Source organism: Mustela putorius, unplaced genomic scaffold (assembly GCF_011764305.1).
Source record: "Mustela putorius furo isolate JIRA1106 unplaced genomic scaffold, ASM1176430v1.1 tig00000785_pilon_pilon_pilon, whole genome shotgun sequence".
Taxonomy (NCBI): domain Eukaryota; kingdom Metazoa; phylum Chordata; class Mammalia; order Carnivora; family Mustelidae; genus Mustela; species Mustela putorius.
The window spans coordinates 10,979,248-11,007,187 of record NW_025421480.1 but is presented as its reverse complement, the minus strand read 5'-3'; the positions used below and the strand labels follow the sequence as shown (position 1 = coordinate 11,007,187).

The window sequence follows — 27,940 nt, the reverse complement described above, 5'->3', positions numbered from 1 at the left end:
TGCAGTCCATACTCACTGGGAATGTGTTCTTTCTCCATTGGATTCCCAACCCACCTCAACTTAATATCCAGAGTTCTTTAAATACAGGATCAGAAACCTCCAGATAAGAATAAACTGAATTGTAAGGGGAAGTGTATCAATAAAAATAAAAAGCAAAAAACTTCACATCTTTCTATAAAACTATATTGGAAAGAATTAAAGCCAGCACACCTTATTTACATTTAAGAAGTAATGAACTAAGGGACGCCTGGGTGGCTCAGCTGGTTAAGAAGTAATGAACTAAATTATTTAAGTTCAGGGTTCAGGAAGGAATGTTTATTACAGTGAATATACTAGAAGTCACAGCAGGATGTCTACTTAAGCACCAGCATCTTGGGGTACCAGGGTGGCTAAAGTTAAGCATCTGACTCTTAGTTTTAGTTCACTTTATGAGCACAGGGTCGTGGGACTGAGCCCCTCACTGAGCTCTATGCTGGGTATGGAGCCTGTTAACCTCCCCCCAACTCCCTTCTCTTTAAAAAAAAAAAAAAAAAAAAATATATATATATATATATACACACACACACACACACACACACACATTTAAATATATGTAAACATATATACATACATACATATATATATATAAAAGTGTCAGGCATCTTAAAAGTAATAGGAAATGTTCATTTGTGGTCACAAGTAAGAATTAAAAGTAAGATTTAGGGCACAGGGGTGGCTCAGTTGGTTAAGTATCTACCTTTGGCTCAGGTCATGATCTCTGGGTCCTGGAACTGAGTCCTGCATTGGGCTCCCTGCTCAACAGGGAGCCTGCATTTCCTTCTCCCTCTGTCCCTCCTCCTGACCCTGCCCTCTAGTGAGGTCTCTCTCTCTCTTCTCTCAAATAAATAAAATCTTAAAAACCACAAAAAGTAGGGTTTAGTTAACTTGCCTCCATCACAGCTGCATCTGTCTTTTAAGAAGAAAGAAAAACACACTAAAGTTTTTCTTTTATTGTAACCTAATAGCTATAAAATGTAGGAGTATAGCCCCCAAATGTACCTTAATTTATTAGCTATCAAACAACACATTAATCTAGTGCCCTAAAAATAAAAAAGGAAGACTACATCCCAAAGTAGAAATATACAATAAACATTTTGATCACAAAATGATAAACATCAGGCCACATACAGAAGGGAGAAATTAATTTACAGACATTACAACACACAAAAAAAGCACTACCAGATCGGGGCCTTATCATTCACCATAGAATAACAAATTTTTACTACTGAATTCAATAATATTCTAAGCCTAACAACAGTTTTGGGAGTTGAATAAATGTTTCTGTCCAGTGCATCTTTGACCAACTATCCAAAGGAGTGATGCTCATCTGGTCTAATTATTATCTTTTAGCTGTTCGGTATGACACTGTAATATGGAAACAGAAATTGATACCAGTTTTTATTTATAAATAATCTTCTAATCAACCAACTACACAAATAATTTTGCTTTGGGTTGCACACATGCAAAAAGATACAGAAAATGATCAGAGTCCTCTGAAGAGTCAGTATAGTCTCACAGGCTGCTACAGAGTTTCACTGGCACAACATACTCAGGGCCCATTTTTCATGTCCAATCCTCGCCTGCTGTGAGATTTTGATATGAGAAAATATATACTTGGTCTTCATCTGTGGTTATTGCCACAGAGCTCCTAAAACCTTGAAATTTCCTGAGTAGGAGTAAGGGATACATTTTATTGTTGTTTATAAGAAGCCCCTCTCTGGGATGCCTGGGTGGCTCAGTTGGTTAAGCAGCTGCCTTCAGCTCAGGTCAGCATCCTGGGATCGAGTCCCACATCGGGCTCCTTGCTCAGCAGGGAGCCTGATTCTCCCTCAGCCTCTGCCTGCCATTCTGTCTGCCTGTGCTCGCTCTCTCTCCCTCTCTCTGATAAATAAATAAAATATTAAAAAAAAAAAGAAGCCCCTCTCAAACATGCTGGAGTTTAGGTTAATGTGATAACTTCAGGAGGATGAAAGTCTGGTTATCACAGGAAACAATGTGATGATGAGAGGGTTGAAACTTTCAGCCCCAACTCCCCATCCTCCAGGGAGGGGAGAGAGGTTGGAAATGGAGTTCAATCACCACTGGCCAGTTACTTAATGAATCATGTTCACCTAATGGAACCATCATCAAAATCCTCAACAAAGGGTTTTGGAGAACTCCTGGGTTGGGGAACACACCAAGGTGATGGGAGGGTGGTACATGGAGCCCCCTTTTCATACCTTAATCTATGCATCTCTTTCATTTGGCTGTTCCTGAGTTGTATAATAATTTATAATAAATATTTATAATAAATAATTTATAATAAATTCGCAAGTAGTAATAAGTGAAGTGTTTCCCTGTGTTCTGTGGGCTACGGCAAATTATCAAACCAGAGGAGTGGGCTGTGGGAACTCCAGACTTACAGCCAGCTTGGCAGAAGTACAAGAGACCAAGACTCATGACTACCATGTGAAGTAGAGCGTGGTCTCATGGGACTGAGCCCTTAACTTGTGCCTTTGTGGTAATTCTAGGTCATAAATTAATAAATGTGTCATAAATGAATAGTGTCATAAATAAATTCATTTATTTAAATTCATAAATTCATTTAGTGTCATAAATTAATAAACTATAAGACACCCAGTTGTTGTTCAGAGAAGTGATAAATTTCTTGGTGTGGGAAATCGACACATTTGGTGTCAGAAGTTTTCCCTATAGCTACGTAGTATGAAGAGATACTGGACACTGTACAGCTCTGAAAAAGCTCATTCACTTGTTAGGGAAAGAAGACAAAACTAGAAATATATAAAATGGTATATACACAAAAATTTATGGCACAGGGGCACCTGGGCATCTCACTCTTGATATCAGCTCAGGTCACGATCTCAGAATCATGAGATCAATTCCCGTGTTGGGCTCTGCACTCAACAGGGAGTCTGCTTGAGATTCTCTCCCCCTCTGTCCCTCTGCACAGTTTGGGTTAATTAATTAACTCTTTAAAAATGTATGGCACAGACTGAGTAGAGGAGACCTTTAGAAAAAGGTTTTATCATTGTGGAATAAAGTCAGTAAGAAAAGTTTTAAGGAGGACAGCAACTTGAGCCCTATATTTGATTTGATTGTGCATAAGCCAAGAAGAAAAAGGGCTTATTAAAGAAAGGCAGGACATGTCTTGAGAAGCAGATGGTGTAGGGTATGGGTTGGTGGGTATGGAATCAGAGGCTCAGAATCTTCATGCAGATGCCTAGTTGAGTGGAAGTTAAGATTTGTGGTAAGGTGGGACCAGGTTAAACATGAGTCAAGTATGGCACGCATTAGCCTATATATTCTGCCTCTGAAGATCTGCATCAGATATATACGGCTTAAGGCTTAATACTATTAAGAGCAATCACATGTCTTTTGGGAGACTTGCACATCATCAAGCTGAATCCTCTAAATCACATACTCAGTTCAAACATATGCCGATCACAGATACCACATTATTATTTCTTACATAGTTCTCATCTTCATCATTTTCCTAACACAGTGAACATTAAGTGACCAGTCAAGATTAGCAGCAAATCACTTTTATGCAGCCAACTTAGCACCACTGAAGAGATAACAAAAGGTTATCTAATAAACACATGCTGAGTAATGTCAAACAGAAGCAAACACTAGTGATCTACAGAGCTGAAAATCTTCAAGATGGCACAATTAAGACTATGCGTCTATAAAATGGCACCCTGTGTCCCCACTGCCACTCTCTCTATACTCTATCCTGCATTACTTTTTTTCTTGTATTTATCATACCCTGACATAGTAGTATTATTTATTCTTTTCCACTAGGATATAAAAGATTTTGCTTATTAGTTTACCCCCAATATTTAGAACAATGCCTTGAATACAATATTTACTGAATGAATAAAAATCATAGTTGTGGAGGACTGCTTCTGTGTAATTACTAAAGTTTCTCTATATTCTTCTATATGAAGAAATACTTTGCTCTAAGAATCTAAGAAACAGTGCTTCACAGAACAACAGATACTTTCAGCAATGGATTCATTTCTTTAGTAAACTGGCAAATTGAATATACAATGTACAGCTGGTCTTCCTACTTCTGTGAACCAAAAAAATACCCTAAAAGATAAAAGGCAAGCACAAAATGTAAAAAGATAACTAAAGGGGGGTAATCTTACCATTCTACTCCATAATGACCACGTCTTTCCTAGGTAGTTAGAATATATGAAATTCTAATCTTCACCAATAAAAGATTTTAGAAGAAGGTACAGCAAAAACAACATAGATGATTTAAGTATCTGAAAATAAGATCTATACAAAAAAGCTGAAGGAACTGGAAATGTTTGGCCCAGAGAGGCAAAAAGTTTTTTAAGAAACGTTAATAAACTGTATATAAACAAAAGGCTCTCTTCAAGGAATATGGTGGTCCAATGTTTTACAAACTCTATTAAGAGAAAACTAATTAAAAATTTTTTTAAAGATTTTATTTTTTTGTCAGAGAGAAAGAGAAAGAGCACAAGCCGGGGAGCAGCAGGCAGAGGGAGAAGCAGGCTTCCTGCTAAGCAAGGAGCCTGATGCAGGCTCGATCCCAGGACTCTGGGATCATGCATGAGCATAAAGCAGAGGCTTATTAATCCACTGAGCCACCCAAGCATCCCAATTTAAATAGGTTTTAAAATTGATTTAATATATGAAAGAATTCATGTAAGACTTAACATACACTGAACTAAATGAGATATTTCATATTAAGTGCCTGAACACTGAATCTGAGGGCTACATGAATGTGAAGAGGCGTACACTGTAAAATGTTTATGTTCCCAGTATAAATTTCTAATTGTAGAGGTCACAAGGAAGTTTCTAGTACCTAAAATACAGTTTATTCCTAAAAAAAGAAAGGTCTATGTTTTAGTCAGTACCCTACATAAAATAATTACATCTTAAGTATCTGTGCCACTAAAGAAAATAACTAATAAAAGAAAATTAAAATACTACATAATCTGCCTGTATTCCAGACTAATACAGCAGCCACGCCTCCCTAATTATCTAAAAGTCAGTATACAGAGAATTACAATCTTGTTTGTCCTCCATAAATACAAAGCAATAATGCTTAGAAAAGAAATAAAAAATAATTTATAACTCTTAATTAGTAATTACCATATATTAATACATTCTGTAAATTAAAAGATGACCAGTCACCTACTACTAGAACAGTAGAACAGGTTTTTTTGTTCCTTTTTTCTTTGTTTCTTTATTTCATTTATTCCATTTTTCCATTGCTCATTAGTATTTCCATTACAGAGTGGAAAAAAAGTAAAAAGAAAAACTATAAATTAGCACATTTTTAGGAAATTCATGAACAGGGTTGGGAAAACAAAATTTTGAAAGGTTTTGAAATTGCTTATTATTCCCCTCATTAATTTAATGTTTGTTTTTCATCCCATCAAATCAATTTCTAAAATCAAGTATCTGACAACTAAATGTAAAATGTAAACTTTTAATATAGAACAAAAAATTCTGGGTTAACTGATTTCAAGTACATTAACAAAAGAAAAACTTTCATTGAGCAAATTTCCTCAGTGCTACAACTGTCTATAATCTCATTTATCAGAGCAGCTTTAATATTCCACCCTAAAAAAAGATGATTAAATAATGATGTAGCAACTATATTCTGACAGATTCTATAAATCAGCTCACTCAGGATTCAATAGTTTCTGATTCCCCTAGACCATTTAATTGCCAATTTTTAAAACTGTACACCAAATTTTAGTTATGAGAAAGATTAACTATAAACATATATATCTAGGGCAGAGTTTTTTCACTGGGGTCATGGATATACAAAAATTTGTGTGTCTCTATGTATTCTGTCTTGGGAGAAAACCATTTTTTAAAAATCATATTTTGAAAGCGACTCACTACCTACCTCCTAAAATGTTAAACTGCTAGTTTCAGGGAATTCAAATGAAAGTTCAAATCATACCAGTGAAAAATAGAAAGCATATTGTTTGTTTGGCTAAATTTTCACTGTTAATTTCCATGAGCATATAAAAATATCTTAATGGAGATACTAATTTCAGAAATTCAAAGACTGAGGAAACTTTTTCAGATTATTCAACTACATGTGATTAAAAAAGATATAATCAGCTCATGAGAATTTCACATCTTTAAAACCTTTGCATTATTAAATATAGTATCATTAATTTTATATCAACTATGGTCCCAAATTTTACATGAACTGGTGTATGATGCTATTAAAAAAGTTTTCCAGTTCAGATTTTTTAGTTCTATAAGCTCTAATGTGCTGATAAATCTTAATAATTTTATCAGCTTTTGCTAATCCCAGGATTCCTCTTTCACTTTATTTAGACATATATATACTAGACAGAATAAATAAATAAATAAATAAAAGAAGTAGACTATTGCTTAAAGTGTCCCAAAGAGTGTAGAATATAAATTTCTTTCTTTGTCTTTTAAAATAAAATGGAGGGGCACCTGGGTGGCTCAGTGGGTTAAAGCCTCTGACTTTGGCTCAGGTCATGATCTCGGGGTCCTAGGATCGAGCCCTGCATTGGGCTCTCTGCTCAGCAGAAAGCCTGCTTCTCTGCCTACTTGTGACCTCTGTCAAGTGAATAAATAAATATCTTTTAAAAATAAATAAATAAATAAATAAATAAAATGCGATGACCACTAAAAATACAAGTCCTGGCAAAATAAAAATCAACAATGTAATTGGAAGCAACAGCTAGCACCCACATGTAAAGCAGAGTTTCTCTCTACCTCCCAGAAACTATGTAGAAAAGAGCTTATGTTGGTCATTATCCATCCTGTTGTCATTGAAAACATAAAAACATATCATTTTCTCATTTTACTCAAGACAGACTCTTCCCTCCAATGATCCCAGCCTGCGGCAGGCATTGTTGGTTGACTAATGTAATACCCATTCCCTTCCTCTCACCTGTCTCTAATACTCACTGTCAGTGTGCTTTACAACTAGAGTAACCGAAAAAAGAAAAAGGGAATGGAAATAAGATGAACAACAGTCCAACAGGGAAAAAAAAATTAAAAAAGAAAAAAGACTTTTAGAGAGAGTAAAAAACACAGAGAGCCAAAGAAGAGCCAACACATGAATAGCTGCCACCCCCAAAGAAGAAAAACAAAGCAGTGCAACAAAAGAAATATTAAAAATTATTACTGAAGAAAACTTTTCAGAAATAAAAATAAAAATAAAAGTGGGTTTTTAGGGGCACCTGGGTGGCTCAGTGGGTTAAAGCCTCTGCCTTCATCTCAGGTCATGATCCCAGGGTTCTGGGATCAAGCCCCACATCGCTGCCTATCAAATAAATAAATAAAATCTTTAAAAAAAATTTTTTAAGTGGGTTTTTATAGTAAAAGAGTACTATTCAACTGAGAAAATTTATCTAGAAAAATTGACACTAATGTATGGCCAGTAAAGCAGTTGGGCCATTAAAGGAAAAATATTCTTTAGGCATCTAAGCAAAAAAAAAAAAAAAACAAAAACAAACCCTGTCTTTATATAAGAGACAGAAAATCAGACTGAAATCAGTAGACAACGGAATAAGATATTTACGGTACCTAAGGAAATATGAATCAACAATTTTATATCAAATCAGGTTGATCTTTAAAAATTAAAGCTACACACAAACTGCTGTTGTACATGCAAAAACTCAGGGAATAATATTTTCTTGAGTTCCTCTACTAAAGAATGTGCTCCAGAGGTACCTGGATGGCTAAGCTGGAAGAGCATGTTACTCTTGCTCTGAGGGTTTGTGAGTGTGACCCCCCACACTGGGTGTAGAGATTACTTAAATAAATAAAGACTTAAAAAAAAAATAATGAACTCCAAATTACCAAAAAATGATTAGAGGAATTCTGACATAAGGATTGATGGTAAAATTAAATATATTACCTCTAGAACTAATCAAAAGCAATGGGCACAAAGGTAACAGAATAGTAGTATACAAGAATTACATGTTCTAACCATGTTAAGTATTACATAATAATACAAATATAAAGTTGAGGAAGGGAATGAAGAAGAGTGTATGGAAAGTAGAAGCTTTGAATTGCTATATAAGTATTTACTGTGAGAGTAAATGGATTATTACTTTACATTAGAGATTAGGTAAGTAGGAAGTGGAAGAAGAGACTACTTGATAATTTCAGTATTGTCCATGCTAGGGAACCAATAAATTAACAATAAGAGAAAGAACCAAGGGTATCATATATCATATAAAGGTAACAATAAAAACACACTTCAAAACAAAAAAATACACTTCTTCCCACATACCAGAAGTACTTATCTTTTAAGAAAACAGAACAGAAAACAAACAGTATAGTTTAAAAAACTGTGCTAGTTTCTGTGCATACATTATCCCATTCAATCCTGTTTTATTCCAGTTTTATAAAGGGAGATGCAGAGAAGTTAAGCAGCTTAACCAGGTCACCCAGGTAGAAAAGTATAAAAATTGGATTTAAGTAGAGGTCTATCACCAGAATAATTTCTATTTCACCATGCTTTGTAATAATTCTCTTTGTAATAATACTTGTTAGAATTTGTATATATACAATGAAAAATTGTAATGTAATGTATTACAATTATGTATTACAATGTATAGAGTGTAAATTTTTGTCACACTTAACTAAGGCATATCATTAAAAATTCACTTATGAGGGCTAAAAAAGAAAAAGTATGGCTATCTGAATTATTTGGAAGATCTAATTTACTAGTGTTACAATGAAGCTAAAAAGGTATGAACTAAGCCTCATTAAGAACTGGTGTGTATTTACTTTAGGGCCAGACTATAACAGAGGCACTAAAGCTTTTAAAAATCAAGAGCAAGTACTCTGAAGTAATAATTGAGTTGTAAACCTAATTTGGCTCTTTATTACTTACATAATCTTGGGCAGAATTCTTAATCTCTTTTAGCTTCATATTAGCTTTTCTACAAAATATGAAAAATATTTTTAAAAATTTTTATTTAAATTCAATTTAGTTAACATACAGTGTTTTATTAGTTTCAGGGGTAGAATTTAGGATTCATCATCTGCAAATAATACCCAGTACTCATTACATCAAGTGCCTTCCTTACTGCCCTTCACCAACCCCCCTACCCTAAAATGTGAGTATTATGGTGTCACCAAAAGGATTAAATGAGATAATATATATAAAGCAGTTGTCACTATCTCTGAAACATGTAAGTGTTCAATAGTTATTGGTATTGCTATAATATAATTTGCTAATCATGATCAGCAGTCTTATAAATGAGTACCATTGGTTATGTGTAACCTTCATTAAACTCTCTAGAAAAACATACTGTGCTTGCCTGCAGATTTCAGGTCATTAACATTATTTTTTAAATATAAAATTTATTTGAAGCATTAAAGGCAAGAGTCCTTTGAACTTTTACTGTCTCCCTCAGAGCCTTGCTTAAAAATAAGTGTCATCTGGATATTCTCCGAGTATATCTTACCTAGACAACTGGAGAACAAAAATCAATGATCACAAAGACTAGATTTATAAAAACATGTGCAAAAGAAACACTATACACATGTGAGTACAATATTTTATGGCTATAATGGAATCTTTGTAACAGTTTCTAAGCAGTATAAGATGATCTACCCTGAATTCTGCCTAAAGAGTTCTAGTTACTAAAGCATAAACTAAAGTAGTGCCAGTGTGATTCTACTAGGTGAACCCTAAATAACATTATATTAAAGCCACATATTTGAGGGTAAGTTTGAATGACGCAATTAGTGCCAGACAGAAATAGGGGAGGCTTAATGGAAGAATTGGCCCTACCTATGTAGTATTTTTTTTTTTTTAAGATTTTGCTTATTTATTTGACAGAGATCACAAGTAGGCAGAGAGTCAGGCAAAGAGAGAGGAAAGGAAGCAGGCTCCCCGCCAAGCAGAGAGCCCGACGAGGGGCTCGATCCCAGGACCCTGGGATCATGACCCAAGCTGAAGGCAGAAAGTTTAACTAAGTTTAAGCTTTAAAGTTAAAGCTTTAACTTTAACTTTAACCCAGGTGCCCCTGTAATAAGTTCTTATTACCAATTTTCCAATTACATCTGAAGTGTGAACTGTCACACAATGGCATTAAGTCAGAAAGACTGTCCCTCCCTCAGTCTCAACCAAATAGAAGTGCTCCAGATAACACTAATGAATGGCACAGTGAGGACTTCAGTGAACTTGCAGACCCACAAAACCAACCCAAAACACTGTAAGCTGGCATAAGAAAGAATAAGTAAATGTAAAGGTAGATCAATAGATTATCCAGGAGCGCCTGGGGGTGGGGGACTCAGTTGCTCAAGAGTCTGCTTTCAGCTCAGGTCATGATCCCAGGACCCTGGGACTGAGCCCCATGTGGGGGATGGGGGGATCCCTGCTTCTCCCTCTTCCTCTGCCCCACCCCCCCGCTTGTGCTCTCTTTTTCAAATAAATAAAAATCTGAAAAAAATTCATTAAAAAAATACATCATGGGATGGAGCCCCACATCGGGTTCTCTAAATAAAGTCTTAAAAAAAAAACCATCATAAGGGGGAATGCAAACTAGTGCAGGAACTGTGGAACGCAGTAGGGAGGTTCCTCAAAAAATTAAAAACAGAACCACTCTACAATCCAGTCATTACACTACTGGGTATTTACACAAAGAATACAAAAACACTAATTCAAAAAGATATATGCACCCCTATGTTTACTGCAGCATAATTTACAACAGCCAAATTATGGAAGTAGCCCAAGTGTCCACTGATAAATGAATAAGGATAAAAGAGATGTGGTATGTGCGTATATATACACACAAAGGAATATTATATATCCACCCCCCTACATACAAAATGGAATATTACTCAGCCATAAGGAAGAATGAAATCTTGCCATTTGCAACAATATGAACAAACCCATAGTTACCACAGGGCAGGTTGGGTGGGGAGGGGGGTGGTGGAATGGGTGAAAACAGATGAAGGGGACTAAGAGTATACTTATCACAGTGATCACTGAGGAATGTACAAAATTGGTAAATCACTATACTACATACCTGATACAAGCTGAAACTAATATAACACTGTATATTAACTATACTGGAGTTAAAATTGTTTAAAAAATCATAAAGGAGAGATAATACACTTATAGCACTGTACTGTATTTATCAAATAAAATCTGCATTTAAGTAGACCCATACAGTTTAAACTGGTGTTATGTGTTGTGCAAGGGTCAACTATACATAAATAGACACTATAAATGTATTTTATTTATAACTCATTTATTCTACTGGTCTACAAGACAGCCACATAAAGCAATAATTACAAAATGGTACATGGTGGGCATGTATAAAGATCTACTTTGTGGGGCACCTTTATGGCTTAGTCAGTTAAGCATCTGTCTCTTGGTTTCAGCTCAGGTCATGATCTCGGAGTAGTGAAACTGAGCCCTGTATCTGGATCCCTACTCAGTGGAGTCGCTTCTCCTTTCCATCTGCCCCCCACCCTCCACTGTGTCTCTATCTCTCTCTTAAATAAATAAATCTTAAAAAAAGATCTAATTTGTATGACAATAAAACCACAAATAATACTACAAAGGAGGCAATGAAGGTATATAGGATCAAAATTTTGTATATTATTGAAATTAAGTTAGTATTAACCAAACTAGATTGTTTTAAGATGCTAACTGTAATCCCTGGGTTAACTACTAAAAAAATAAAAAATAAAGTTAAGAAAAACCAAAGGTAGGGATGCCTGGGTGGCTCCGTTGGTTAAGCATCTGCCTTTTGCTCAGGTAATGATCCCAGGATCCTGGGATCTTTAAAAAAAAAAAAAAAATTAAAATGGTTAAAATGGTACCTTAGAAAATATCTGTTTAATACAAAAAGCAGTAACAGAAAATAGAGAAATAAAAAGGCATAAAACATACATAAAATAACAAAATGGCAGATGTAAATCCTACCTTATCTGTAATTACATTAAATGTAAATGGATTAAACACTCCAATCAAAAGGCATAGATTATTGAAACTGATTAAAAAACATGATCCAACTTTTACGAGACACAATTTAGATTCAAAGAAACACATTAAAAGTAAAAAGATGAAAAATATATATTATGCAAACAGTAACCAAAAGAGAGGTGAAGTGCCTATACTAATATCAGACAAATAACCTTGAGAAACTTTCTGGAGTTACAATGATAAGGACCATCCAGATAGATAATATAACAATTATAAACATAAGCAGCTAACAACAGGGTCCCAAAATACATGAAGAAAAACCTGAAAGAATTGGAAAGAAATATATAATTCAACAACAATAGCTGGAAACTTCAATCTCTTACTTTCAATAATAGACCAACAAGGAAATGGAAGACTTGAACAACGTTATGAACCAATTAGACTTGACAGTTTTCTATAGAACATTCCACCAAACAACCACAGAACACGCATTCTTCTCAAGCACACATGAAACATTCTCCAGAATATACTGTCTGTGAGGCCCTAATACAATCCTCAATGAACTTAAAGGATTGAAAACATTCAAAGTATATTCTCCAACTACACTGAAATAATTAGAAATCAGTAACAGAAAGAATGTGGTAGTCACAAATATGTAGAAATATTCCTAAAAAATAAAGAAGAAATCACGGGAAAATTAGAAAGTACTTCAGGTGAATGAAAACAAAAACACAACATATCAAAATTTATGGGGAACACCTTAAAACAAAAATTGGTGCATGACTGGTACGTGAATGTTATAATAGCTCTTGTTACAATAACCCAAAACATCCATCAAATGATTAATGGATAAACAAAATGTGGTATATTCAGAAAATGAAATGTAATTCATCCATTAAAAGGAATGAGGGATGGACACATGCAACAACATTGTTGAACCTTGAAAATATTATGTTAAATAAAAGAACCCAGACACAAAAGGCCACATACTATAGGATTTTACTTACATTAAATATTCATAACAGGCACATCCATAGTGAAAGAAAGTAGATTAGTAGTTGTCAAGGACTGTGGGGTTAGGGGAATGGAAAGTGACTGCTAATGTGAAGGGGGTTTCCACTTGGGGTGATGAAAAAATTCTAGAACTAGAAATGGTGATGGTTGCACAGCATTGTGAATGTACTTAATGCCACTGAACAGTACACTTTAAAATGGTTTAAATGGTAAAAGTATACTTTATCACAATAAAAAAAGTAAAAACATTTTGGGGAAAAAAATGGTAAGAACACATACTAAAAGTCAAGTATTTTAAATAGATCTAAAAGAGAACCACCATGATTTCAGCAGAATATCATAAATGCAAAAATTGTCAATATATAATAAGTTTCATACTTGTATGTGAGGCCAAGAGGCCTCAAGTGTGGGTTCATCCTCTTCTGGATCAAAATCTGGATTATCACTTGGAGGAAGAGTACGAAAGATGTTAGCACTGATCTGTGAAGAAAAAGAAATTCAGCTTTATATTCTTCATTGTACAATTAAACAATGTAAATGAAATATTTTAAAGATAACTTTAAGAGTTGTGACTATAAGCCTAGTTCAAAACCTAGAAACCTCATCAAGACATGAAGAAGGTAGGCATTTCTTTTTTCTCTATCCCACAACGAGGACACTTCTTCAGATGTCAACCTACTAAAGATTTAAAGATTTCCTCTGGATTCCTCCTTCCTTAAATTACAAGTTGTTCTTTCCAAGTTTTGCTTAACAGGAAAAAAAAAAAAAAGAGGAAGGGAGAGGATTATGGAGGAAAAAATCATAAAATTCCTAACTCTACCTTTCTCTAACCTTGGTCCTTTTCAGTTTTCTGCAATTCCCTCCATATTCTAATCCAGCCATTTACTTACCTTATAATCTAAAAGTCTGATAAAAGATCTCTATTCCTATACACACACACCACACTAAGGAGAGGGATGGGAGGGCAGATTACTTTCACTGCTATTACAGACATAGTTCATAATACCCCACTGGGGATTTAATTTAACATAGTTCATCTACTCTTTTTTCTTTTCTTTTTTTTTTTTTTTAAGGTTTATCCTTCTGAAGTCAGGATGTGAGATTCTTCATTTCAGATTCAATGAAATACAATATTTACAATTTCATCATTCACACTGTCTCAGCACCAACATAAACTTCACATCTTTTTTCACCAGCAAAGGTTAGACTGTGGTGCCAACTCAAAATTCTTTGAAGAATGATGAACAGACTGAGAGACCACTTGGTTTAGTAAACATTTAAGGCCATACTATTAAGGAGTTGGTCACCTGAAATAAACGGTTTAGGGAATAAAGGATGAGAAAAGAGCTGTTTGGTGGTGCAAGCAAATTTCCAACTATTCTTATGAAGTGCATCTATGGTTAGTGAAAGAACTGCTAACAGTCAATTAGTACAACCATAAGACTTAGAAAGTAATAACCTAGAATTTGATCTCCTAGAACTCAACATGAAGGCAGAACCAAGAGATTGATGGATAGGAATTTCACAAAGATGGCAGAGAGTCATAGATAAAACTTGAAAAGGAGAAATATCCCATAAAAGGGCATAATTTGCCTTTGAGAGCATATTTATTATTGGTAGAATAAAATAAAGGTTAAATAAAAAATAACCTTTTAGCCACCAACAAAAGTAACTGTATGTAACAAATATACCTAAGAGCTTTACAGGGCCAACAGGGTGAGTTGACTTCACACTTATCTAGAAATTAAGTACCCAGAAGTTATCTTTTTTCTTGGGGATAGAAATTAAATCCCAAAATTTATTATTACATAGTAAATTACAGAATAACTTGAGTCAAATATTTGAGCATTTTCAATATGCAAATATTTAAGTCATTTTAATATCCAAGTCAATAACTTCAAGTAATCTCTACACCAAACATGGGGCTTGAACTCACAACTCCAGAATCAAGAGTTGCATGCACTACCAACTGAGCCAGCCAGGCACCCCTTCATGTCAGTACTTTTCCAGAGATAAAAGTAAAAGTACCTTTTTCCTATATTTTCAAAATTCATGAACATAAACCATTTGAAATCCGTAAAATGGAAATAGTTTTCCCCTGAACATATTTTAATGATAAACACAAAACAAAAACCAAGTTTATCAGTATTCAATATTTCCATTTTCAAACTGTCACTTTTCACTGTCTGTGAGAGTTTCAGAAGCCAATTTTATTTTGATTAATGTTCTCTGTAGAGCTGATCTTTTAAAAATTCTTTAAGGCTTTTATTTTCAATTTTAAAAAACCCAGTATTTTCTAGTTCAGGAAGATGAAAGAAAACTCAACTAGTATAATAGGGCCAAATTTAACTACATTTTGTTCTTCCCCCAGAACATATATTAGTCAAGGGGAAGGAAATGAAGACAAGTACAAATTATACTTGCTATAACCTTCTATACTTGGGTAACAGTTAAGCTTCAATTATGTACTCAGTGACTCTCTAATTACTCCAGCTAAATTTTTTGTATTTTGTTACTATGCACCAAAATACAAACATCACATCCTAAACAAATTTCTATCATTTGATGGAGAATAGGATATTATTTATTAATAATTCAACCTTAAACAACCTTACTTTAATGAAGTTAGCAGTAATTTATTTTTCAGAGATTTCATACTTATTTATGTTATTTAACTTTTTAAAGGTCCTGAGTTTTTATTGAAATTCAAGTGTTACAGACATTATAAGTATATTAAAATATTCTAAATATAATTTTTTAGATCTGACTCCTTTACCCAACATCTGGAATGTAGAGAATTCCATAGTTTTTCATTGTTCTTCTCTTTCCACTTTAGACATTCTCCTTTAGTGACAATTCAGCCCTATATATTAATTATCTATCAGTCTGTGTAATCTTAAACCTACATCTTTCTCCTAAACCCTGGATCTGCACTATACAATACGGCAGCCACAAGCCACTGTGGCTACTGAATTTTCAAACTATTATAAGCAATGATAGCATCTTTGGAATGAATGGATAATCTTTCAAATGGACTATTTTTAAAACATTTTGAGTACCCTGATTATTGCACATTTATTAAAAATCAGTCTCAGTAATTCATAATTACACCTTAGATCTTACTTGAATTTATATAAATCTTACCATTTTTACTATATCAGAATATGCTGATTCAACAATTACACCTCGATTAGTTGAAACATACTCAACCAGCTCATTCAATGTTGCTCTTTTAATTTCTTTGCTCTTCAAGTCTGAAACAGAGTCCATGAAATCAAACAGTACACAACACTGCTGCAACTTCTGACAGAAAAGCTCTTGTTGTTCATTGGAAGTAGCATCTATAAATAAAAATAAAGAAAAACTTAGAAATAACCTACTCAGAAACTACCTTTAATATGTTTATTAATTTATTAGAAGCTGTTCATACACATAAAGCTTCTCTCAAAAATCTAGTGGGGAAAATAAAAATCTACTGAAAAATCTAATCTCATCATTCATGCCAGAAACCAGAAAACATAATGGACTTTTACTCCTTTCTCACTACCCATAATCAACAATTAAATGTTACTGATTCTATTTAACATATCTCACTCTATCCTTTTCTTGTCATTCCCACTGCCATTTTAATGCCCTTCATCATCATCTAGCATACAAAAGTGATACCCTAACTGCTCCTCTTGCCTGTTTCCATAACTACTACAACTCCTGATTTATCTTCTAAACAATCTTAAAAGCTAAAATCTTGCTAAAAGGAGAAATCAATCTGGTCCCACTCAATAATGATCCTCCAAAAATTACAAATTGAAGCTCAAACTCCTCAGGATTGTATACAAAATTCAGCTATCGACTGTCAACAATCATCTCTTAACACTTCCCAGCATGTACCCTCACCTTGGTTAAACCATATTCCCTGCAACTTGTGAATATTTTACAGTTTCTTCCGCCTGGAATGCCCTTTCCCCCACATTCCTACCCTGGGAACTCTACCCATTTATTACATTTCAGCAGAAACATATTCCCCTCAGAAACTCTGTCTAAGATGCTAATTGGTTAATCCACTTTTATCTAAGTGTATCTTAGGTGTGCATCTCTACTATAACATTTATTGTGCTACATTATGTGGCAATTATTGTTTTACAAGTATAACACTCCTGAACTATGAGGCCTCTACAGATAAGAAACAAGTGTGATCTTTATATCTATCTCTGGGTCTCTCTCTCCCTCCCCACCACCTCACATCTAGCACAGTGCCTGGCACATAATAGACATTCAGTAAATGTTTATTGTTTTACCCTCTACTTATTACAAAAATATGGGCACACTATATTGATTTGATTCTAACAAATGTATTAAATCCTTTTGTTTCCAACATCTGAAAAATAACAACTTCAATTTTGAACTTTCACGTCTGTAAACAAGGACCTTCAAATTAGCTCAATTATTTCAATTTATTGACAATTGAAATTAAATTTTAAAAAGTCCTGTAGATATCTACTACACTGATACTTAGTTTGAAGAAGCATAAGATGAATACCTCTGCTTTTTGTAAGCTTCCCAATTATGCTAAACTTATTAGATTGGGTATGTGTTATAACTAGAGAAGGGATGATTATTTTATTTGAGCTATAAGAATCCTTCTCAACTCATACTGTACAGAAAATCCCCACAAGTTTTCTGTTAGTAATACCTTTTTCTGTTTATAAAGATATCTATATCCTCATTATTTAATCTTGTATCTTTATTATAACATATATTAGATTTTCATACATAATCAGATTCCAATATAGTGATGAAGAATATAGAGGAAATAAGTGCCATACCTTTACAAACTAACTCAGTTCTAACAGTTTAAAAACATTTTTAAGCTATTTTTTCTTTATGCTAAAAGCAATACAAACTCATACAAGAGTCTGTTTTAGACCTAATTCTCTTCTTCCTCCTGCTACCCACTCAGCATGAAATCACTGCTTTTCTTGTTCTCCAAAGGCCATGCATTTGCTCTAACTCTTTTCCCTACCTGAAATACCTTACCAGATTTCCTCCCCTGTTTCCAAATCCTACTAACCCTCTAAGGATAAGAAATCTCACATTGTCCACAAAATTTCCCTTAAGTAAGTCAGGATACAGTCAGGATACAGTCAGTCAGGATACAGTAAGTAAGGATACAGTGATCCCTCCCTTCTCTGAACATCTACAGACAGTACTCACAGTCTCAAACATACTGCTGAGTATGCATTATCTTCAAGCTTGTATTTAACAAATACTTCTTTTTTTACCAAAAGATTTCAGGTTCCTCAAAGGCAAGGATCATTCACTGAACAAGGCTCCTTTTTATTTCTTTTACATCTAGTGTAAGGTATATAAAGAGTCAACAAATATACATTTGATGCTTGGAAAAAAACTCTTAAATTTGAGGAATAAAGATTATGCACTAAAAAACAGGCTATAGAATAAGTTCAACTTGGTGCTGGATATCGAAAGTGGCAGGGATAGTAAATTATTACATCATATCCATGCTTAAGAATGTATAACAATGACCATTTTTATCAATGACAATTTTTAAAACCATTTTTATTGATGGTAGATTTAAATGGATTAATGAGATAATGATCATGAAACTGAGTGCATATAATTCAAAACAGAATACAAATGGAAGGCATTCTTCTTTTATAGCACAGGCCAGAAGCCTCTAATATGTCAGAAGACATAAAATGATTTCTAGGATTGGTAAATGGAAGATTCAGGAATATGTTCCACACAAAGAAAAAAAAGTTTCATTTTCTGGGCACCTAACTCTGAGAGTCTTCTCTAGAAAGAAATTCATGTTTTTCATAGCTTCTCTATTCAGTAATTCATTTCTGAACCTAAAGATTTAATTTTTCTCCTCCAGAACTTTATTTTAGCATTACCTAATGCTCAGATGGGACAGGACACCCCTATCTTCCCAAACATTAAAAATATTTAGAAATCTGTTAACATTGCAACTCCTTTGTCTCTGAGTGAAAACAGACCTTTCCTTTCTTTTCTTTTTCTTTTTTTTAAATTTTATTTATTTGAGAGAGAGAGAGAGAGGTAGCAAGAGCGGGGAGGAGAGGGAGAAGCAGGCTCCCAGCTCAGTAGGGAGCATGACTCTGGACTCAATCCCAGGATCCTGGGACCAGGATCTGAACTGAAGGCAGACACTTAACCAACTGAGGCACCCAGGTGCCCCTATAATAGACATTTCCAATCCTCAATTATTTTTAGGTATTAAAGAATAGAAAAATCTTTTTCCACCTAACCCTTCCTATAAATATACATTCTTACTAAGCAGTTTGTTGTGCTACATAATAAAATATAAAACCACTGCTAATATTAGTGTGTCCTTCATGCCAAACATGCCAAACACAAAAATAAGTATTTCGTATGTGCTAATTTAACTTTCAAAACAATCCTTAGTTCTGAAAGCTAGAGATAATTTCCTGTCTTCAAGAGATTAGAAACTACTAGGTTCATGACATCCAACATTTTTATATAGGTCAAAAACATTTCTATAATGGTTATCCTAGGAAGAAAAGACAATTATGGTTTTCATCAAGAAGTTATGAAGTATTTTGCACTTGTAGATGTTATTATGTCCCAATTCTTAGGTACCTTTCTGAAACACAATTTATTCTGAATTTTCTCTTAAGAAAAAAAAAAAAAGGCAAAAAATACATTTCAATAGTTTGAAAAAAGATCAGACAATATTCTGGCTATATTTCATAAATATGAATAACAACTTGTGAGAAAAAGAAGGTATAATAATTCTCTTTGTTAAATATAGAAAGGGCTGAGAAAATCTACATTGGCCATTTCATACTTCACCATTATTAGAATACTTGCTAATGAAGTCTGTTAATCTCAATGATATTTCAGTTTGGCCATGTCTAATATTTAGGCAGTAATGTCACATATTGTTCTGACTTGGTCGTTTTTAGTGGGCTAATGTTAATTATCCATTTGCCATTTTCTTTTTTTTCTTTCTTTTTTTTTTTTAAGATTTTATTTATTTATTTAACAGAGAGAGATCACAAGCAGGCAGTGAAGCAGGTTCCCTCCTAAGCAGAGAGCCTGATGCGGGGCTTGATCCCAGGACCCTAAGATCATGACCTGAACCAAAGGCAGAGGCTTAACCGACTGAGCCACCCAGGTGTCCCCCATTTGCCATTTTCAATGTGGATACTGTCCGTTCCAGTTTCTATGGTGAAAGCTTCTTTGCCAGGGATTCTCTATCTGAAATATCCACTGGTGTTTTCTACCAGAAGTTCACTTAGTGGTTTAAAAATAAAATCACCCATGGAAACATGTAAGTTCACAAGAAAAAATAAGAACACCTAGAAATCTTGCCATTTGCGACAACGTGGATGGAACTAGAGCGTATCATGCTTAGCGAAATAAGTCAAGCAGAGAAAGACAACTATCATATGATCTCCCTGATGAGGAAGTGGTGATGCAACATGGGGGCTTAAGTGGGTAGGAGAAGAATAAATGAAACAAGATGGGATTGGGAGGGAGACAAACCATAAGTGACTCTTAATCTCACAAAACAAACTGAGGGTTGCTGGGGGGAGGGGGTTTGGGAGAAGGGGGTGGGATTATGGACATTGGGGAAGGTATGTGCTTTGGTGAGTGCTGTGAAGTGTGTAAACCTGGTGATTCACAGACCTGTACCCCGGGGGATAAAAATATATGTTTATAAAAAATAAAAAATTAATTAAAATTTAAAAAAAAAAAAAAAGAACACCTATAGTACCTCATCATACAGCAAGTGGAATGGTGGATACACACAGTATAATTGTTTTGCATCATCCCCTGAGTATAACACAGTATTTGCTTAGTCACCTTAAAATTAATTACCAGAAGAGACCCCAAATTTTTGCTGGAGCAGTTTAAATCAGGTCTTCTTGAAATGATGACATGTATCTAAATCAAATGGATTGTTAATTTCTTCTAAAATGTATAAATAAATCAGGAACAAATAAAGGATGAGTATTTAAAATCCTAGTGACTGCCATTTAAATGAAGAGAAAAACCCAGTCCTGTCATAAACCTAGAAGTATATTTTGACCTCCCTAAGTATTTACTTGAGAGTAATTTAGACCGGCAATTTTTACCAGTAATTATTATCACAGTGTATCATATTCAACAATTTTAAACGCCTTAAGTCTTTAAAATTCCTCAAGGAAATTTGATTACAACTTAAAAATATGATCTGAAATACCAATTTACATTATCTCTTCAACAACATCAGAGCTAAGAATTTATTAAAGTGCTCTTCTAGAAAACATTACTAAATCCCCAACATGGGAACAATGGAAAATACAAGAAAAACTGCACAAAGAATTATCTAAAAAACAGATGTGCAGCCTTGCTTTGCAAAATACATGATTGGTTTAAACTTGAAGGTGAGTTTTTCAAATGTATCTTAACTGTCTTCTATTTTTTCAAGACTAAAATTTGATACCACTAAAAAATTCTCACTACTGTAGAAATCCCTGCATTGTCTTAGGCAGGAGAACCAAGACAATGCTAGGAAAGTGAGACATTTCATCTTTGAAGATTAACACAACCTTTTAAACTCACAAAAGCCCTGGGGCGCCTGGGTGGTGCAGCTGGTTGAGCACCCAAGTCTTGGTTTCAGCTCAGGTCATGATCTCAGAGTTGTCAGACCCTGTGTGGGGAGTTGACTTGAGATGCATTCCCTCCTTCTGCCCCTCCAGCCTGTACATGCTCCCTCACTCTTGCTCTCTAAAATAAACAAATCTTAAAACAAACAAAACCCCACAGAAACCTCACAAAAGTCCTATTAGGTTTCCCTACTTATCTCCAATTTGTTTTTCATTACGCAGTGTGAACATGTATCTGGCTCACATTTTAGGGAACTGCTCTATAGAACTGTTTCTCAAGGTGGGAATTGCAATCCACTGGTGGGTAGTAAGTCATTTTAGTGGGTCATGACCAGAATTTTAAAATATATATAAAATATCAACATGTTGCGGGGCTCCTGGGTGGCTCAGTTGGTTAAATATTTGACTCTTAGTTTTGGCTCAGATCAGGATCTCATGGGTCCCTGAGATCAAGCACCCCACCCCCACCCCCAGGCTCCTGTGCAGGGGGAATATGCTTGGAGGTTCTCTCTCACTGCCTCTCCCTCCACTCCCACATATGTACTCTTCTCTCTCTCTCTCTCAAATAAATCTTTAACACAATTAATGTGTTGCATCTATATGAGTACAATGTGTTTATGAAATGCATTTATTATAGTTTGCAGTCAAAAAGTCTGACAGCCACTGCTTTACAATAAGTACCATTAGAGCCCACACCATGTATGTCCAATATCACAATACAAATCTGTAACAAAAATGGGATTCAAATCACTTAGAATGCAAGAACAAGTATAAGACTATAGTCTTTGAAATATCAACTGTTCCTCTAATAGCTGTATTCTAAATCCTTACCCACTTAGAGAGTCACAATGCTTATTAGAAATGACAAATTTATCTCTTCCCCTTCACTCTAAATAAGACTAAACAGAAAGAATATAGGTGTGTGTGTATGTGTCACACTAAAATAACAAAGAGAATGGTCACTAATATTAATAGAAAGTAAAGGATCACAGGCATTAAAGGAAGACCTTGAAACATGAAAGAAAGCTAAATAAACAGGAAAAAAAAAAAAGACCCAAAAGGGTTAATTTAGCATATCACTTCGAAATTTCAGATGCCCAGGAATAAAGACTAAAAGCTTTCAGATTAAAAAAAAAAATAAACCTCACAAAAGAACCAGAGGCAGATATCCATTAGATTTCTTATCAGCAAGAGTGATGCCAGAAGATAATGGGGCTATACATTTGACTTTGAATGCCAGTCTAGAATTTTGTAACTAGCCAACTATCAAATAAAATGTAATGATTCAAAAAGGGCATTTTCAGACATGCAAATACTTGGAAAAATTAGCACCCTCACAACCTTTCCTCAGAAATTACCTGAGGACATCATGCAGCAATAAAGGAAAAAGAGAAAGAAACAAGATCCAGAAATAGGGAAATCAATCGGGAAAAGCAGTAAAGTCCTACAGAGCAACTGAGCTATTTAGAACAGGAGGAAAGAAGCTCCATGGCTTCTGATGCCAACAGGAGGACCAATCAATAGGATATCTTATTATATGGAAGAAAACCTTGAGAGTACGTCAAAAGCACAAGAAAAAGAAACACAATTAGAAACTCCAGAAAATACTAAAAAGACTATATAAGGAAATGTAAATACATTATGTGGTTGTGAAGCCTAAACAGTCACACGACATAAGCCATGCTCACTGACTTCTGACTTCTACCATCACAATTTATAGAAAACTTAATTGTGGTGTAGAAAATGCTACCAACTTTAAAAATGTAATGTAAAGATAACGAAAGTTGAAGGTGAAAAGAGGAGAGAAACTGAGAGGCACCACCCTTCCAAGTTCATTTCCCATTACTCCCCCTTTTATATCCCATGTTCCATTTATGCTAACATTTGGAAATTTCCTGTTTTATATGCACAGCTTGGAATGCACTCTCTCATTATTTTTTAACCTCTTCAGAAGCAAACACAAGACAGCACCCACCTAAACACTAACCAATGAGAAAAAAACTTTAGCCAAGAGATTTCAAGTCTACCAGAATCATTGATGGTCTGTAAACATGACTATATCCCCTATGAGAGAAATAGGATATATTAGCCTAATACCATTATTTGTAAAACTTCCTTGGTTCTAATTTCATACTTAGCAAGTGTACTAGTTTTAAATTTTGTCCACAATTATCTGACACTCTTCCCTTCAAAACGTTTAATTTAATCTTTTATGAATGTGGGCTGGACTTGGTGACTTGCCTCTAGGGAACAAACTCAGTGAAGCTATCCAACTTTCAACTCTAGGTCATAAAAGTGAGGCTATGTGACTTTCAAGATTGGTTCTTCCTCAAAAGAACCAGGGTCACATGAGGCCTTAAGGTTCATAGGATAAACTTTCAGAAAATACTTACATAGTTGAGTATATAGTCTGGTTGATTATACTAATTCACCTGATATTAGCAAATTTTGTGAAAAATTTTTTGAAGATTTAGAATCTTTATGAAAATGTGGTAAGGAAGTTTTACATTATACTCTTTGGTGTCAGTTTATGAAACTTATTTAGGAAGACTGTACCACTAAATAATGTCTGAGTCCATTCCTCTGTCTTATACGCTCTAATACATGGTTTCTTTTTATCATACACAGTACAAGTATAAATTAACCAAGTTTATGACATAGTAATAAATGCCAGTTTATTAATTTAGGATGAAAAATCATTCCTCAGTCTACTTTATTAGAATATTCCAGTTATGTATTCCTTAGGCAGGCCTAAAGAAGCAGCCAAATCATAATCAGAATGATATTTGGTGTTTTAATTTTCTAATGCTTAATAACACATTATCCCAAATTTAGTGGCTTAAAACAATAGTTATTATCACAGTTTCTTTGGGTCGGAAATTCAGAGAACACACAGAAAGAACAACTTATCTCTGCTCCATGATGTCTTAAAGCCTCAGCTAGAGGCTTTAAGAAAAGCTAAGAGGTGGAATCCTGTGAAGGCTAAATTATTCATGTCTGATAGTTAATTCAGACTTTTGACTGAAAGTCCAACTGGGGCTAGTGCTAGAAGCCCCACATGTGGCCTCTCCATGTGCCCTGAGCTTTCTCAAATATGGTGACTGAGTTCCAGGCTAAGTAATTTGAGAGGTCTAACAAAAAGACAAGAAAGACTCTTATGAAAAAAGTTACAAAACTTTTATGAAATATATAAAAGATATAAATAACAGAGATATACCATTATTCATGAAAGAGAAGACTCAGTGTCTTCTCCAATGAATATATAGGGAATGAAATTTGGATTGCAACATGATGCAATTAATCAAGAGGGTGTTTTGTTGGAAGTTCAAGAGTTGCTCTTAAAATTCTTCAGGAAAGATGAAAAGTCAAGATGATTTTTAAGATGAAGAAGAAAAGACTAATCTTACTATATATACTAATTAAAACTACATGCTTTGGGACAGGGATAGTCAAAAATACCATTGGAAAAGAAAAAATAAGGTAACTTGCGACATCCTGGTGTGCATATACAGAAGGTTAATACATATTAGAGTTGCGTTTTTAAAAATGTCAGTAGTGAATTTTCATTCAAAAAATTATGCTAGGACCACTGATAATTCATAAGGAAAAAAAATTAGATCCCTCCCTCACACCATTCATAAAAATTAATTCCAACCAGAGAACTAAAAGACCAAATGTGAATAGGAAAACTATAAAATATTTCATTTTATAATCAACTCTGGACTGGCATCCAGAATGCACAAAAGAACATCTATAAATCAGTAAGAAAAAGACAAGTCTATAGAAAAGGAAACATGAAACATAAATGACCAATAAATATGAAAATACATTCAACCACACTGGAAAGCAGAAAAATATAAGTATGTAAAAACCATATATATGAATTTATGTATGAAATGCCATACTATCACATTATACCTATTGCAGAAGAATGACAGAAAGTGTGGGGAACATTTATGCTTCCAGCAGACAAGTATTCCCCCTGTAAACTATTAAAAACTGGACAAAATATGTGAAATAACTGCTCTCAGATGCTTGAAAACAGGCAATATGGGACTATGATCCCTGAGAGAAGGAAAACAGAGAAGGCCTGCAGTCATACCAACTCTCTGTTAGCACTTTCCAAACTGTACCATAAGGAGAAGCCTCATAATGCAACAGCCTTAGCCAGAAGTGGAGATCAGGGTTAATGAGGTGGCTGTAATTTAAACATTAAAGTACTAGAGAGAAAGGAATTAATAGAGAAGGAATTTCTATTTTTCTATTTAAGTTAAGTGATGATAAAACTGCTTATACAGCAAGTCTTTTAAAAAATTTTTTTTGAGAGTGAGTGAGGACACACGCACATGCATTGATGGGGGGAGGGACAGAGACAGAAAAATCCCAAGTAGACTTCATGCTGTCTGTGAGTCTGGGGCTCGATCTCAGAACCCCAAGATCATGACCTGAACCAAAACAAAGAGTCAGAAGCTTAACTGACTGAGCCATCCAGCACCCAGAAAGTCTATTTATTTATTTATTTATTTGACAGAGAGAGAGATCACAGCAGACAGAGAGAGAGAGAGAGGGAAGCAGGCTCCCCGCCAAGCAGAGAGCCGGATGCGGGACTCGATCCCAGGACCCTGAGATCATGACCTGAGCCGAAGGTAGCGGCTTAACCCACTGAGCCACCCAGGTACCCCGAAAGTCATTTTTTAATATAAAATCAACCTTGGATTCTGGCATGAATCCTTTGTAATCATGATGTATTATCCTATTTATATGTGGCTAAATTCAATTTATCAGTATTCTGTATAACATTTTTATATCTAAGGGATATTGGTTTTTAACTTCATTTTCTTAAAATGTCCTTGATAGGGTTTTTAATAATTTAATTAAATAGGTATAGGAATTGCCCAGATTTTTGTTCTTTTTGTGTCAGTTTCAGAAAGCTATTTATTTCAAGGGATTTTCCTAATTCCTTTTTCAAATTTATTGGCATGATTATATACTTGAAAGCTATAAATACCTAGGTAAGAGTAAGGTACTAATTATTACTACAAAACAAGCTAAAATTTTAACCACAGGAAGTACAACTTCTAGCAAGACAAGGTAAAAAGCTCCACCAGAACTGCTGCCCAGGGAAACAGATGAAAATTATTATTATTATTAAGATTTTATTTATTTATTTGACAGAGATCACAAGTAGGCAGAGAGGCAGGCAGAGAGAGGAAGGGAAGAGGGCTCCCTGCGGAGCAGAGAGCCCGATGCGGGGCTCGATCCCAGGACCCTGAGACCATGACCTGAGCGGAAGGCAGAGGCTTTAACCCACTGAGCCACCCAGGCACCCCAGATGAAAATTATTTTTAACACAAACTTTGAAAGCCTCTGGAAATGGTCCTAAGACAAACAGCAAATGAGGAAACATCTAAGAATACTTATGAAAATTTGTTAAGAATAATAAGAATGTGTGTTTTTGAACAAAGCTACCTGCCTCTCTCCTCCCAGCTTAGCTAAACAGAAACTCCACTCCACTAGCCAAGAACACAAGGATCCCTCTTACCATTAGCTCCCTGTCAGATAGCTTTCTTCAAGTAAGGAACATCATTTTGGCATTCTCACCCTGCCCACAGCGATCTACTTCTGAGACTAAGCTCTGGGTCAGTGGAGTTAAGAGGACTCCCTTCTTTTGCCCAGTTCATGGGACAGAGGCTCTACTTGGTACAGCACCACTGAGAATACTGGGGCTGCCATTACCTTAGTCCTGATCTATAAAGGTGGTGGTTCCATGATGGAAGAGGTAAACCAAAAGATCCAAAAAGATCTCAAGCTGTCGCTGCCTTTCCATCTCCTGCTCAGCTCCTGGAGCAGGGTGTCACCCAGGGAGAAACATGCCATTATCCCTATCATCACCCAACTCTGGAGCCCTAACTCAGAAATTTTGCCTGGGGAAGCAAGCCATAAAACAGCTATTAAGTCTCTTCCCAAAGGAACTGACTTTTCTTTTTTAACAGAGCACAGAGAAGTTCAAAGATTAGGGTGCTCTCAAAAAAAAGTGGGAGTTGTGGTGAAAGGCAATCGGAAAATGTGTAGATTCAATGAGGAAACAGGTTTTAACCAGCTAATTTGCAGGAGACTACCAGGAAAAGAAACAGCTTAGAGAAGCCCTCCTGGTGTCAGAACAAATATCAAACACTGACCTCAGGAATTATTCCTTCAAAGGAGCCTGAATTTGACTGGATTAGTCAGAAAAAATCAGAACAACAATTTATGCCCCAGAGCATTGTTGAAAACAATTAAACAAGGTGGAAGTCACTGGAATTTA

The 27,940-nt window shown here is 34.9% G+C and overlaps 1 protein-coding gene across 1 annotated transcript in view; it reads right to left on the bottom strand.

The window, feature by feature from the left end:
• Nucleotides 1-27,940, bottom strand: part of PPP2R5A (protein phosphatase 2 regulatory subunit B'alpha) — a 63,240-nt gene that overhangs the window by 14,337 nt on the left and 20,963 nt on the right. Inside the window, exons 2-3 of the mRNA XM_045084707.1 lie at nucleotides 16,130-16,326; nucleotides 13,364-13,465 (exon numbers count right to left, since the gene is read on the bottom strand). Coding sequence (XP_044940642.1) covers nucleotides 13,364-13,465; nucleotides 16,130-16,326 — 299 coding nt within the window. The remainder of the gene's footprint in view (nucleotides 1-13,363; nucleotides 13,466-16,129; nucleotides 16,327-27,940) is intronic.